General features: G+C 33.0%; 1 protein-coding gene and 1 long non-coding RNA gene across 3 annotated transcripts; one reads left to right on the forward strand and one right to left on the reverse strand.

The window, feature by feature from the left end:
* Nucleotides 1-2,885: 2,885 nt before the first annotated feature.
* Nucleotides 2,886-3,373, reverse strand: LOC120580475 (uncharacterized). Its single transcript, XR_005646175.1, has 2 exons — nt 3,246-3,373; nt 2,886-3,130 (listed from the first exon to the last, which is right to left on the reverse strand). It is a non-coding gene; the product is annotated as an uncharacterized lncRNA (long non-coding RNA).
* A 6,513-nt stretch (nt 3,374-9,886) lies between these two features.
* LOC11434935 (probable inactive shikimate kinase like 2, chloroplastic) lies at nt 9,887-14,299 on the forward strand. Of its 2 annotated transcripts, XM_003612783.4 has the most exons (8): nt 9,889-10,178; nt 10,607-10,797; nt 10,890-11,084; nt 11,247-11,308; nt 12,527-12,593; nt 12,686-12,804; nt 13,307-13,483; nt 13,993-14,299. In XM_003612783.4, the coding sequence occupies exons 1-8, from the start codon at nt 9,966-9,968 to the stop codon at nt 14,100-14,102; spliced, it is 1,134 nt and encodes a 377-aa protein (XP_003612831.1). In that variant the 5' UTR covers nt 9,889-9,965; the 3' UTR covers nt 14,103-14,299. The 2 variants fall into 2 exon arrangements, with proteins under 2 accessions (XP_024639131.1, XP_003612831.1); XM_024783363.2 differs by lacking the exon at nt 13,993-14,299 and having other exon boundaries at nt 9,887-10,178; nt 13,277-13,413.
* Nucleotides 14,300-14,619: the final 320 nt, after the last annotated feature.

Genomic DNA, 14,619 nt, shown 5'->3' on the forward strand with positions numbered 1-14,619 from the left:
AGAAAAAGGACTCAAAGATGATTAGATTGATTGAAGTTTGATTAAGAAAATAAAATAAAAAGGACGATCACTTGATTTAGGATCAAGGTTTATTATAGAAAAATGTTTTTTGTGATTTTTGGTTATTTGCATGTTTTTTGTGATTTTTGAATAAATATATAAACTAACGGAGCATAAAGAATAAAAGCGCGGCTACCCTAAGTTAGAAATATAAAATCTATGACTATTACATAAAAAGCCTATTTACATTCTAAGGTCTGCAATAAAATTAAAATACTAAGAAAAATAAATAAATACGAAAAAGAAATAAAAAGAGGTCCAAACACATGGTGGGGGTGCAGTAGTAAACAGGGGTGTGCAGAAAGCAGAAAAAGAATTGGGCTTTAAAGGAAACGAACCGGGTCGCGGGTCATGGGTTATGGGTTGACCCGGTTTGGGGGATATATAAGAGTTGTAAACCCTAAGTTTCTCATTTCTTCTCCCCCTTTCTCTCTCTTCCGTCTCCTTCTCTCTCTGTTTCTCTCTTCTTCTCCGGTGGGAGATGGGGCGGCCGGGAGGAATCCGGCGCGGTGGCCGGCGAGCCATCGCGGCTGCGCCGCCGCGCCGGAGCTAACAAGTTCCCTTTTTTTGATTTTTTTGGTTCTTTTTGCTTATTCTTTCCCTCTCTACTTGAATCTGAAACTATATTTTCAATAACCCACACTTAGAGACCTAGATCTAAAGGTGAAGTAAAACTACCTTTTGAGCTTTTGATTCGGATTTGGATCGCACTGGTTACGGTCGGTCTGGCTTGTGCCGCCGCGCGCCTGGGGGTTGTGTCGCTTCTATATATGTGTGTGTGTGTTGTGTTGCGCGTGTGTTGTTTTTCGTCTTGGCTTCTCCGCCGTTTTGTCTTTCCCGTGTTCTGTTGTGTGTTTCCTTTGTTATGCAGGTTATGTATTTATAGTGCTGTTTGGGGACAAGGATTTGTTACAAAAATTGCAGATTTTAGGAGATTGAGACGGAGATAGGCGCGTAACAGACTGGATGAGGATGAGGATGATGGTTTGTGATTTGTTACGCATGAACCTGGACTGTTCTTGGGACTCATGGACATTTTTGGGACTTTGGACAATTTTGGGATTTAATAAAAAGAAAAAATTAATAATAAAAGGATTATATCTATATTTTTTGGTTTTAAATAAAATAAATAAAAAAGAAAAATTTAATCTAATCTTGGACTAAAATTAAAATTAGAATTCTAAAATAAAATAAATAAATAAAAAATAAAAGATGGAAATAAATAATTAAAGACTGAGAGAAGAGGGTCCGATTCGGAACTTTATGAGGTATTTCAAAATACCTCCCTGCCGAATTTTTCACTGAAATGTGAGTCTGGTCCGAGTTTGGGGACGTGTGTCAGTGGGACCTTAGGTCAAAATTTGGGGTATGACACCTACTTTTTACTGGGTTAGCTCATCTTTTTCAACATGAATTGATTTTATGTGGAAGGAGGTGATGCCTTTTTTTTTGGCGTGGTTGAATCAAAAATAACTCAAATACATCCGAATCAAATGCGGTTTTTTACGATTTTAATTTAAATTGATTCGATTTGCGGTTTTTTTATTGGGTTTGTTTGATTTTAAACACCCTAATTGATCCTTCATCTTGCATTTACAACATTAATTGTCTTGCGCACCCTTAATTGAACATCCCTACTTTCTAGTGGATTATCTCATATTTTTCAACATCAATTGATTTTATGTGGAAGGAGGTGATGCCTTTTTTTTGCACCATTGGATCAAAAATAACTCAAACACATCCGAATCAAATGCGGTTTTAGTTTAGATTGATTCGATTTGCAGTATTTTTATTGAATTTTTCGATTTTAAACACCCTAATTGATCATTCATCGTGCATATACAACATTAACCGTCTTTCGCACCCCTAATTGAACATCCCTAATTTCTATTGGGTTAGCTCATATTTTTCAACATCAATTGATTTTGTGTGGAAGGAGGTAACACCTTTTTTTTTAATTCATATTTTTTTTAGGGAATTAATTCATATTTTCTGTGTGCCTAATTTTGACTTTATTCGACTACTTTATTAGTATCTTTTCATTTACAAATGCGCTAGCATTAATATTTTCACATCAACATAAATATGTCATGTCTCATAGTGATATATCATTCAAAGTTTATCACATCAGCTTCTTCGAACACGGAACTAGAGACCAAAAGTGATGGTTTAGAGATTACAAGGACAAAAAGAAAGAATTATCAAAGATTAAATCAAAGTTTTTTATAGTTGAAGGATTAAATGAATAATTAAACATTGTTTAATCTTTTTCTTACAAAAACACATATATAGTTATTTATAATTGTATATTACTATTTATCAAAGTCTCTATTTCGGTTCTCTCCAACGTCAATTTAAATATGCTAGTTTTGCTTCTTAAAAAAATTATATATTACTAGTTTCTTGAGTTAATATAATTATTATTATCATTATATAGTGCAAAATTAGGTGTTCATTATTTAAAAATAAAAAACCGATTAACTCCCTATTTAGACCTTAGACAATAGTATCTTTTAGGTGACATAACATTTTGACACAGAAAAAGAATAGAAGAAAAGGTGCCACACTACACCAAAAGTGGCATCAAACCAACCATAAAGTTTGATGCATTTATGAGTTTAGTAAAATGATCTCGAACAGAAGGAAACTCATTTTTGAGTTACCGTTCGTCATTGTGAAACATAGCTGATGCATCGACTGAATGAGCATCCCAACTGGGGTTTGTGGTGGTGTTGCCATTGTCTTGCGCAACACCGAAGGTAATTTATAAAACAAATTAATAATTAAAATGAATAAATAAAGTACAAAAATTAAGCTAATTCCAATCAGGTCAAAGTGATTTTATTGCATGAATTATTATAAACTATAGGACCAATATTATAAAATAGATAAGGACCATTCTAGTTTAATTGAGAATTGGGTTGAATGATCGATACATCATTCAAAGAAGGAGAACAAGGTTTACAAATGCAAAAACCCTTTACACAACAACTGGGATATCCTGAGCAGACACTTGCACAGTTGACCATGCGAGGGCATTCAAAGGGTCCTCTTGCTTCAACTGGTTTTCCTGTTATCCATTGAATGATAAAATGAATGAATAAAGAACAAACAAAAATTCCATAAATAAAAGAACAAAACATATGCAAAGAATAAAGATATGCATAGAAAGTAAGAGGCCTAACCAGTAATACAAATCAAAAGGACCAACAAAAATATCAAGGCAGAGCACTTTGTCATGGTGTCGTTTTTAAGCACTCAAGGATGTTATAGGGTGATATACATATGCAAACATGGTGCTTATATAATACAAACCAAAAGGGGTGTTGAATTTATCAAAAAGTATATGATTTTAATATTTTAAATTAAAAATATTTTTTTTTTACTTTCTTTATATAAAATGTTAATAAAATTAATTTTTTAATTAAATATGAGAGAAATTTTATCAAATTTTCAAAACTATTTTATAATAGTGTAAGACAAGTCAAAATCATTTTAAATAATTGTAACCAAAAAAGGAAATCATTTAAATCAGTCAAACTTTTATTAAATAAATTTATTTTTAAATAACCAATGCAATTCCATCCAAATAAGTATAACTATATTCTATAATATCACCTCTCTTTTTCTAAAACATAATTTATCCTTTTCTTGTAATTTTTAAAATAACATATTATATTAGCTCTAATAAATAGGTATATATTCATTTGACTACTTTTTTTTGACTGAATTCATTTGATTGCTTGATAAAAATATAATTATTATTCATTTGAGTCCTATCCGAGGGTTAATGAGTCCTTTTTATTTTTTGAAAACTCGGTATCCAATCCAAGAACCGACTAATTTGAGAGGATCAATCTCACCGTCCATTTGCGGGGGCCCCATTTAAAGCCAGAGCAAGCTCTGTATGAACTTAGGCCACCGAAATTGACACCATAGGGAATCGAACCTGAGACCTTTGGAGGAGCAAACTCCAAGATCCCAAGCCAACCCCAAATGGGTTGGGTTAATGAGCCCTTAATGGAATATTTGACGGTCTACGGTCTCCCAAACACGAGTCTTCTGACAAGACGAAGTGATTAGATATGAAACGGTCCAATTATCGAACAAAATAATCAATATTGAAGAAAATTTTGATGATGAATTACATATTGAATATTCAAACTAATTTGATTTATGCATTGTTAAATCTATTTTTTTTTTGGTGTTATTCCTCCGATTTACGGGGAAAAAGAGAAATCTTGTGTTTATTATCCTCTTTTAATGAAAAGTGCTATTATAGATACTGTGAGTTTGATTTACTAAATAGTACTCCCTCCATTCCTTTTCTTTTGATGTTTTAGCTCTTGACACAAGTTTTAAGGAGTAATTAAAGTATATAAACATTTGTGTATTTTTTACTTAAATGTTCTTATTTATCATTAAATTCACATGTGATAAACCAAAGGTCACAACTACTTTAATAGTTTATTGTGTTTTCCAACAAGGGTAAACTTGAGAAAACAATAACAAATTCACTAAAACATCAAAAGTTTTGGAATATAGTTGAAGTTCTAAAACATCAAAAGAAAAGGAATGGAGGGAGTAAGTATTAGACAGAACAATACAAGACAGAACATCACAACATAAGACAGAACCGCACAAGACAAATTGTTAGGTTCACTGAACAACAAATATATTTAGTCTATAAATGTGACTAGATATATTAATTATTCAATAAATCTAAAATATTGTTTTTTGATTATAAATGTGACCGAAGGGACAAGGGAGTATACTTCAGTTAGAGGTGTTCAAAATCGAATCAGTCTAATAGAAAAATCGCAAACCGAACCAATCTAGCCAAACAAAAACCAATTTTTTTTAAAGAAATTTTCGTTTTTGTTTGGCCTATTAGGGGGTAAATCGAAACAAATTTTTTTTTTACAAGGGAGTAAATAAAAATAAAATATTTACAGGGGGGAAAACCGAAAATAACCTATATTACAGGGGGTAAAGACCTATTAACCCAAGAAAGAAACAATCAGATATTCAACAACCAATTTTTGGAGCTTCATCAATTGCTAGATAAAGTCAAATTACTTTCTTTTACTTGACTCAAGGCTAAATCGATAAACTTCGCCTACACTTACCATGAGTGGTGGAGACACCCATTAGTATGTATGGGCATTTCTCTGTAATTACTTTGTTGCTTTGCAGAAGCTCGCCTTTGCTTTTGGTTTTGCTGCCTTTGCTTTTGGTTTTGCTACCTTTGCTTTTGGTTTTGCTACCTTTGCACTAACTCTTGCTGACTTCCCTTAACACACCTTGTGCGGGAGGGGGTTCACTTTTGTTGTGTTAATATATATATATATATATATATATATATATATATATATATATATATATATCATTTTGACTTGTTACAAAAATAAAAAATAAAATAATCAAACACCCTGCTTTCCCAACGCAAGAATTGTGCAAAAAAGGCTAAGGAATAAGAACTCGTTTCATCAAAAGTGCCAAAAAAAAAAAAGACAACAACCAAAAGAGATCGATCTCCCAAGCATAAAAGGGGATTAAGCCACCATAAATGATAGCAGAAAGCAAATTTAACGTGTTTTATCAAGTAAAGATACAACAATCAAACAAGGAGTAGAGCTAAACCTCCAAAAATGATAATCAAGATCGAACATTACATAAGTCGATTTCAAACACTAAAATGAGTGAAGCTTAACTTGTTCACTTAAATATCGGAAGTGTTCCTCCTTATGCTGAAAAATGGGCCTACTTCACTCTTTTCAAATTACACACACAATGGAAAGCTGTATAATATAAAAAGGCAATCGAACACGTCTCGAAAAGCTACCACCTAATCCACCATGCTGCTTTAAAGTGTCCTAAATTGTCGTTGAAAATCCTAACCAACGTGAAACCAACAACCCAAAGTTTACCGGAAAATGTCACATCTCACGAATAAATGATCATGGTCCTCATTTTTATCATAAGCTCATGTGCATTGCTGATCATTGCTGGAAAGGAGTGTAATCATATCATACGTAGAACTTCTTCAATCTTGTTTGCATGACAAAGTGTTTCACTAAGAAAAATAATGTCCGGTTTATGTATCCGAATTATGTCCCGTATCAAAGGAACTATGCTCGGTTGACCCAAGCCCCGACAATTTGCAAACTATAAACTGCTTCAATGCCAGAACAGTAAAGATGCCACACATACCCAGTACACAACAATAGGGATGTCCTAGGCACACTTTTGTGCAATGGGGGTTCCCTTGCTTCAACTATCCATTGAATAATAAATAAGAGCAAAATATAAATTCCATAGATAAATGAATAAATCTTATACAACGGAGAAAGATATGCATAGAAAGTAAGAGGCCTAACCAGTAACAAATCAAGAGGACCAACAAAAATATTGAGGCAGAGCACTTTGTCATGGTGTCGTTTTTAAGCACACAAGGATTTTTTTTTTTTTTTTTTCTTTTCAGGAAAAGCACACAAGGATGTTATAGGGTGATATACATGTATGCAAACATGATGGTGCTTATATAATACAAGAGAAATGATATTTGTACAATCAATTTGTAACAACTTTTTTACAACTTTCTCTCTCATACTCACATTATGGTCTTATTATCTCTCTTCTTTTTTCTGTCTCCATTGTTTTTGACCAATAAGAAGAGAGAAAAATAAGGTTGTCACTAAAGTTGTCATGAAATGGATGTACAAATTAAATATCATTGCTCATAATACAAACAAAAAGGGGTGCTTATTACATATTTATTCAATGTGTTTTTTTTTTAAGAAAACAAAATGAAATATAATTAACGTAGAAGCTCCTAATCCGCACAAGGAGTGCTTGACTAAGACTAAAAAAGAAAGTTACAGTCAGAATACATAAAAAAGCCAACATCATCATTAAGTTTCCGTGTCAATAAGAAAAAGAGAAATGTTATTTTTACAATCAATTTTTGACAATTTATTCTCTCATACTCACATTATGTTTTTAATTTTTTTTCTCTATCGATTGCTTAAGTTTTCGTGTCATTGTCTATTTTTCTTTGTAAATTTAAAATGACCCAGAAGTTATCACACAAATGGTTGTTCAAATAAAACAGCTCTAAAAAAACACTAAATGAATTATTCCATCAATGATGAAAATCTAAACCTAAGTAAGTATTTTTTGCTTGTTTTTTTAGGCAAAAAGAGGTGCAGATGGTGAACCAACTGCAACACCATGAAAATATATAGATTAAAAGAAACAAAAGCAAAAGGAGAAGGGGGACATAGACCAAAACCTTCTCAAACAAGGAAAAAGCAAAAACAAGAAAAACAAAGCAAAAAAGAAATAAAAAGCAACCAACAAACCAAGAGATAGGAAGGAAAGAACGAAATCACCGAAAGAACTCAAGTCAATTCGGAGGTCTTCCCTTAGAACGAGTGTTATGAACCTGAAAACCTTTCTGCACCTTCTTCTTCTTACTCTTAGACACCTCAATAAATGGCTCTTCTCTAGCAAGAGAGCGGTTCTTCAAGTAGTTGATAGCTGCCTCTCTTTCTTCCTCATTAGTATAAACCCGAAGCTCACTTGCACGAGCATCCTTGTCTTTCAAATATGGCTGCAAAATCTCCAAGTCATGGGCGATATTAGGATTTAAAACATCTTTAGAAACCATGACATTGGAAGAACTCAAACCATACCAAGACGGGGGATCTTGAATATAATCCAAGTATTTTTTGCTTGTAATCACCAAAATGAATAGATCTTCACATTGTCAACAAGTTGTTGCTGCACAAATCACATTTTTTGCTAAAAATACGGCTATTTCTTTCGTTCCAAATAACCCAAATAGACGTCATCCAAATAATATGAATAGTAAAACTAATTCTCATATAATCGCTAGCTAAATGTGTAAGCATAAAATGATCGGAAATAGGTAATCTGTCCACAACAGAGATGTCAAGCCTATATGTGTCAAAATCATGCCATAAAATGTGCATCCCACAAACAGATGATCCACATTTTCGTTGTGACCACAAAAGAAAACAAATAATAGGCTCCTCCGACAAAGTTTCCTTTGTATGAATCTAGACTCTAATCCCACTTATCTTTGACACCAGACAACAAAAGACTACACTTCCTCATCTACTCCTCTTCCCAAGCCAATAATCTGCAAAATCACTTCCAATCATCCTCCTATTATTCCCACCTAAAGTACACATCTTAAACACCGTAACTGATAGGTTCTTTGATAAATCATACAACTATATTATCATTGTAATTTTTTTTATGTCAAATTTTAATAAATTACTTTTCTAATTAATAATTTGAACATCTTCAATTATGTTTGAATCTGAACCCTCATCATTTGAGTAGTGTTTGACGGAAGAAAAAAAAAACAAAAAAACAAGTATCTCATTTTTTTTAAGCAATAGTCACGGTGGTCCCTAATGTGTAATGAATATTCACAATTGTTCATCAATGTATCAAAATATTAAAATAGTTCTTGATTGTGCATTCTGTTACAATACTCACAATAACTATTTTCATATATAGATTGAAATGATAATAAGTAAATATTTATAAGGATTGATATGACAATACGTGGGTATATTAAAAGATTGGTATCATAATATTAATGAATCATTCTAATATCAGGGACTATTTTGAGTAATAAAATGGACAATCAAAGACTATTTTAAAATTTCGATCGTGACTACTTGCTTCATGGCTAAGGATAAATATCACTAAAAAAATGTTAACGAGTGTCCATGGCACTCTTTAAACACCTTTAATAACAAGTTTTTACAAAAATTTGTGTATTTGATGCATTGAAATGTGTAACGTTTGACTTTTTTTAAGAATATTTTTATAAATTTGGGATCGTTAAAGTGTGTAACAAGACCCCATTCACTAATTTTTTGAGTAAATAGTCAATTTCCCCCCTGAAATTGTAAGTTTCATCAATTACCCCCCTGAAATTAACAAAACTTCAATTACTCCCCCGAAATTTCACAACGTTACTCAATTTACCCCCTCCGTCAAATTTTTTTGTTAGTGAACATGACGTTTTGCAAATAGCCCCCTGAAGTTTTGCACTTATGTGCAAAATGCCCCCCAAACTTAAAAATTTATATTATTTTTTTCATAAAAACAAACAATTAATAGTTAAATATTAAAACTAACTATTAATTTTGGAATTTGGGAAAACTACATACATATATACATCAAAATAGGAAAAAATGTGTATTTTTAAAGTGATAATAATAGTTATTTCTAATAGACAAATTATTATTTTTAGAGGTTTATAAACAAATTGATAATCAGATTTAAATTTATATTTTCTCCTTCACCATCTTAATCTTTTAACTCCTCCAACTCCTTCAACAATTTGCTCAAACTATTTAAACTACACAACCCCCAATATTAATCCACAAATCATCCCATTATTGTCACTTTAAAAAATACATATTTTTCCCCATTTTTGAGTCTATTTTGATGTATATATGCATGTAGTTTTCCCAAATTCCAAAATTAATAGATTAATAGTTAGTTTTAATATTTAACTATTAATTGTTTGTTTTTAAGAAAAAAATAATTTAAATTTTTAAGTTTGGGGGGCATTTTGCACATAAGTGCAAAACTTCAGGGGGTATTTGCAAAACGTCATGTTCACTAACAGAAAAATTTGACGGAGGGTGTAAATTGACTAACGTTGTGAAATTTCAGAGGGTAATTGAAGTTTTGTTAATTTCAGAGGGATAATCGATGAAACTTACAATTTCAAGGGAGAAATTGACTATTTACTCCTAATTTTTTTATTTTCAAAGTCAAAGTTATGGGATATTGTAATTGTGATGCGATGATATTATCTCTCTCTCTATCTATCTTCTATCTCTATTGGTGAAATGGCAGCTACGACCACCACTCCCGCTGCTCTCAGGTTTCTTCCTCCAAATCCCACAACCAGAAAAACATTCAACTTCTTCTCAATTCTAAAACCAAATTTCAACTCACTTCGTTCATTCTCTCATTCATCATTATTTTCTCTATCTCACAAATACCCTCTTTCTCCCTGCAAATGCTCCTTCACTGCCCCCGTTTCCACTACAACTTACGAGGTACTTACTTATCTTCTTTCATTCTAAACTTAGTAATAAGCATTTACGTGAAAATGGTTTTGGTTGAATTGATTTTAGTTCAAAATTAGTTTTAGATAAACATGAATTATGATTGTATATATTTACTGAAAATGAGTTGAACCATCAATTTGAGGGTGGAAATCATGTTTGGAGGCAAAAGCTACAAGTTCAAACTTTAAGTTAGAATGAATTATTGAGGCAAAGTCATTTCTAATCCAGAACCAAACATGTCAAAATCAATTATACACCTTCATAATCAATTTTATCTCAAAGAAATGGAAACAAACATGTACTAAGTTCTTGTAACAGATACAATTTTATTTTATTTTTGCTTTTTGTAATTTGATCTTTTGGCATTTGAGTTTGATTTATAACTGATGGTAACTAACAAGTATAACAAAACGCAGTTTTCTGATAATGCTTCAGAGATGGAGTTAAGATTAAATATAGGAAGCATGGATGTAAGAAGCACAAAAGACATATCGGTTGATGCAAACGATACATCTTTAACTATCAGAGTGTTGCAGTCAGGATCTCCAATTACGTTGATAGACACCAATCCTCTTTTTGACAGGATTAAACCCTCAGAAACAATATGGTTTGTGTAATTTTAAACTACGTTAAAAATGGAATTTTGAACCGTATTTTGGGCTTTTCGCCTTTGTGGTTGAACGGTTCTGATTTGGGCAGGTATATAGATGATGATGATCTTGTGGTGAATTTCAAGAAAAATGATCCTGAGTTGAAATGGCCTGACATCATGGAATCATGGGAATCACTTGCTGCTGGATCATCACAGCTTTTGAAAGGAACATCCATCTATCTTGTTGGTGATTCCACTGAAATCAACCAGAAAGTGGCTGAAGAGCTTGCTACTGGTCTGGGGTACGTTTTGTGATTCTAATTTTCACTATTCATAATGCTGGTAACTAGGAGAAATAATTATGCGAAGTGGTGCATTCTTGTGTTAGATGTCTATGATTGATGTGCAACTCTGATCAATGGCTTAAATTAACATTCTAGTGTTGAATGTTCTTCTCTTCTCAGGTACACGCCACTAAGTACAAAAGAGTTACTTGAAACTTATTCAAACCAAACCGTGGATTCATGTAAGTGTCATTGTTATACCTTGTTTTTTCTTTCAGATGTCTTGGGCTATTCCTTCTACCATAGGGCTGCAAGGTTCTGCAAAGACACGATTGATAGAGACATCAAATTTCTATGTACTATGTACTGTCATAAATATTAGCATATTTAATATTAGGCTTAATAGCAGTTTTAGCCCCCTAACTTTCCCAAAGTTGCGATTTTGGCCCCCTAAGAAAGAAAACTACAAAACCGCCCCCTAAGTTTTGCAACTGTACAGTTTTGGCCCCCCAAGGCCAATTTTTGGTAAAAAAAATAACACGTGGCACCTCACTTAGGGTGCCACGTCAGCGTAGACTGAGTCAAAATTGGCCTTGGGGGCCAAAACTGCCACAGATGTAAAACTTAGGGGGCGGTTTTGTTGTTTTTTTTTCTTAGGGGCCAAAATCTCAACTTTGAAAAAGTTAGGGGGCTAAAATTGCTATTAAGCCTTAATATTATAATAGAACTGTAGGAGGAATCGTGAGTGCTGCTAGTAATGTCTATTACAAGATAGTACGTATATCAGTTTGACTCTAATTTAAGGTACTACCTAAAAGGCTTTAAAGACACAATTAAAGCAATGTGCCAATTCTGCCTATTTTAGCATATGGATAATGAGTGTCACATGGAAACTGCTGAGTTTGATACTACCTTTCTGTAGCCGTTATGTGTGTTACTTCGATTAACAAAGATATGTTACAAATTGAGGAACTAGTCTGGTTTTTTCCTCCTCTGTCGTTGATGGAATTCATGGCTTTTCAACCATAATTTTTCTTGATTCATTTCAGACCCCATCCTGGAAACCCAAAAGTGGTTGGTCATGGTAAAGTGGGTTGTGACCTTAAGGGTCTGTTTGCGAGTTGGTTTTTGGAGGGATATGCCAATATTTTCATATATTTTTGCGAGTTGGAGCTTAAGTGAACTTTGCCAACATTGTCAGGGATATTAATCCTAGACTTGCAACCCTGGGAACCTCGGCCCCGAGGTTTATCTTAGAGTTATTTGAGTTGATTCCTGAATAAATCATAAAAACAAAAAACAAAAAAAAACCCCTACTCGAAAGATATTAGTATGGTGATGCATCTTGTTTTAGTATAAGAGGACATGGTTGCAACGACTGCAATTTGCACAAACTTCAATACCTTAGTCACTTAAATCCTATATATTGCTGTGTAATAACAAATGTAATCGTATTTCAGGGCTGCTTGCTGAAGGTTCTGACTCAGTAGCCGAAGGCGAAGGCACTGTACTTGAAAGCATAAGTAGGTAAGTCAATTTCTTCATTTCATTTTCTGGATACTTTTGTTGCTAGGTTCTAACACAATTTTTCTACTTCTGACTTTTGAGTGCTCTGCTAGTCATGTAAGGGCAGCAGTTGCAACATTAGGAGGTAAACATGGTGCTGCTGGAAGATCTGATAAATGGCGACATCTCTATGCAGGATTTACTGTCTGGTTGTCACAGACTGAAGCATCAGGTGATTTTAGTTGATATGTTATTTGGCTGAATTTACAAGATATGTCTTCAGTTTCAGTCCAATAGTCCAACCTTTTTTTGAACCTTGAAAACAAGAGATGAGTCACTTGACCCTTGACTCGAAGAAATTTTATCATTACAAAGATTGTGTGTTGGATAGGGGATTCAGGAGGCGAAGAGTGTGGAATCCATGATTGAATCAACCTTTGTTGGAAATTTTTCAAAACGGTGCGGGTGGGCGGGGGATGAGAAGTGAGAAAACTAAACAAGGGGAAGAAACTTATTTGAACTTATCTATTGACATAAACACTTGTGAGACGGTTTGAGAGAGCTTATGAAAATGACTTATAACTTACATGAAAACAGATTTACTTTATTTTATCTTTTGTTATAGAAATAGCTTATACATAACACTTGTATGATAAGAGCTTAGTTATGTTGTTAAAAATTGATTTTGATATCATGAAATACAGATGAAGTGATTTTGATAGCATGAAATACAGATGAAGATTCAGCAAGGGAGGAGACACACAGAAACGTCAAAGATCGCATAACTGCATATACGAATGCAGATGTGGTCGTGAAATTACAGGGATGGGATCCTGCTTATGCTAAAAGTGTGGCACAGGGATGTTTGAGTGCCCTAAAACAGTTAATCCTATCAGACAAGAAACTTCCAGGTAGTTGTGCTGATTTATTTTTAAATCCTTTGATGTCACATTAGACTCCAATCCATTTGACTGTTTTGAGTAGTCATTTTATTTATTTAAATAAGTCCCCTTAAAACATCAAACTTCTGGCCTGATAACTTGGACAGTTGCTTTTCATTTCGTTAAGAGTATGTTTGGATAAACAGTTTAATTAAGTGCTTATTGAATAAGTTTTTATTGTATAAGCTATCATGCATAAGTTATTTTTATAATCGAAGAGAATGTAGTTAAATTGTTTTCATATAAGTTGTATAACTTGTAAATTAATTTTTTAAACTATCCTATGAAACTTAATGAATGTCATAAACTAAAACTGGCTCAAACACTTGCTCAAGATTTTATGTCATAAGGTAAGTTCAAGTAAGCTATAAATGAACTCTTCTAAATGTACCTTCTAATAGGATGAAAATGGAGACTGAAAATAAGGTTTAAAAGTTGATTAGTCATGATTCTTCATGTTCAACTCTGTTATCATGCAGGTAAAAAAAGCCTATACATAAGATTGGGATGTCGTGGTGATTGGCCAAACATCAAACCCCCTGGTTGGGATCCATCAAGTGAAGGTGGTGAAACTCTTGGCACGCAATAATAATGCTTGTAATATTAATAACAATGTGTAACATCAAATTTTTTCAGCAGCAGTTGGAGTTCTTGGTTGCATTCACCCCTATAAAACAAAAAACTCAGAAAATCAAAAGTTGCAGAAAATGATAAACACTACATTCCTACTCAAAATCGAACACAAAGTCAAACTAATCACAAATAATCAACATGGTTACCGTAACATGATTTTTTGTTGGATGGTCATTTTAAATGTAAACTATCCACCCCTTCGTATGCTAAGTTTTATGAATTAATCGGCTGTTCACGTTAGTTTAAATTTACGTTTAATATGTGTGACATTGGATGTGACGATCTTGAGTTTTTTCACTTTGTAAGTTTCAAATTTGAGCATTTTTAATATCATTCTTTAACAATAATATGATTTGCTTCAAACTGAGAATCAATAAACTATGGTCTTGAACTCTTGATCTTGCAGAAATACTCTTGATCTTGCAAGAAAATGTATGATACTTCAAAACCCAATTAATTTTTTAGAATAAATA

This window comes from Medicago truncatula, chromosome 5, assembly GCF_003473485.1.
Source record: "Medicago truncatula cultivar Jemalong A17 chromosome 5, MtrunA17r5.0-ANR, whole genome shotgun sequence".
Taxonomy (NCBI): domain Eukaryota; kingdom Viridiplantae; phylum Streptophyta; class Magnoliopsida; order Fabales; family Fabaceae; genus Medicago; species Medicago truncatula.

Bases quoted from the DNA above. Each gene is read 5' to 3' on its own strand.
- LOC11434935 (XM_003612783.4), top strand. From the start codon at position 9,966: ATGGCAGCTACGACCACCACTCCCGCTGCTCTCAGGTTTCTTCCTCCA. The intron at 10,179-10,606 runs GTACTTACTTAT...AACAAAACGCAG, and splicing joins TTTCCACTACAACTTACGAG to TTTTCTGATAATGCTTCAGA. The intron at 12,805-13,306 runs GTGATTTTAGTT...CATGAAATACAG, and splicing joins GTCACAGACTGAAGCATCAG to ATGAAGATTCAGCAAGGGAG.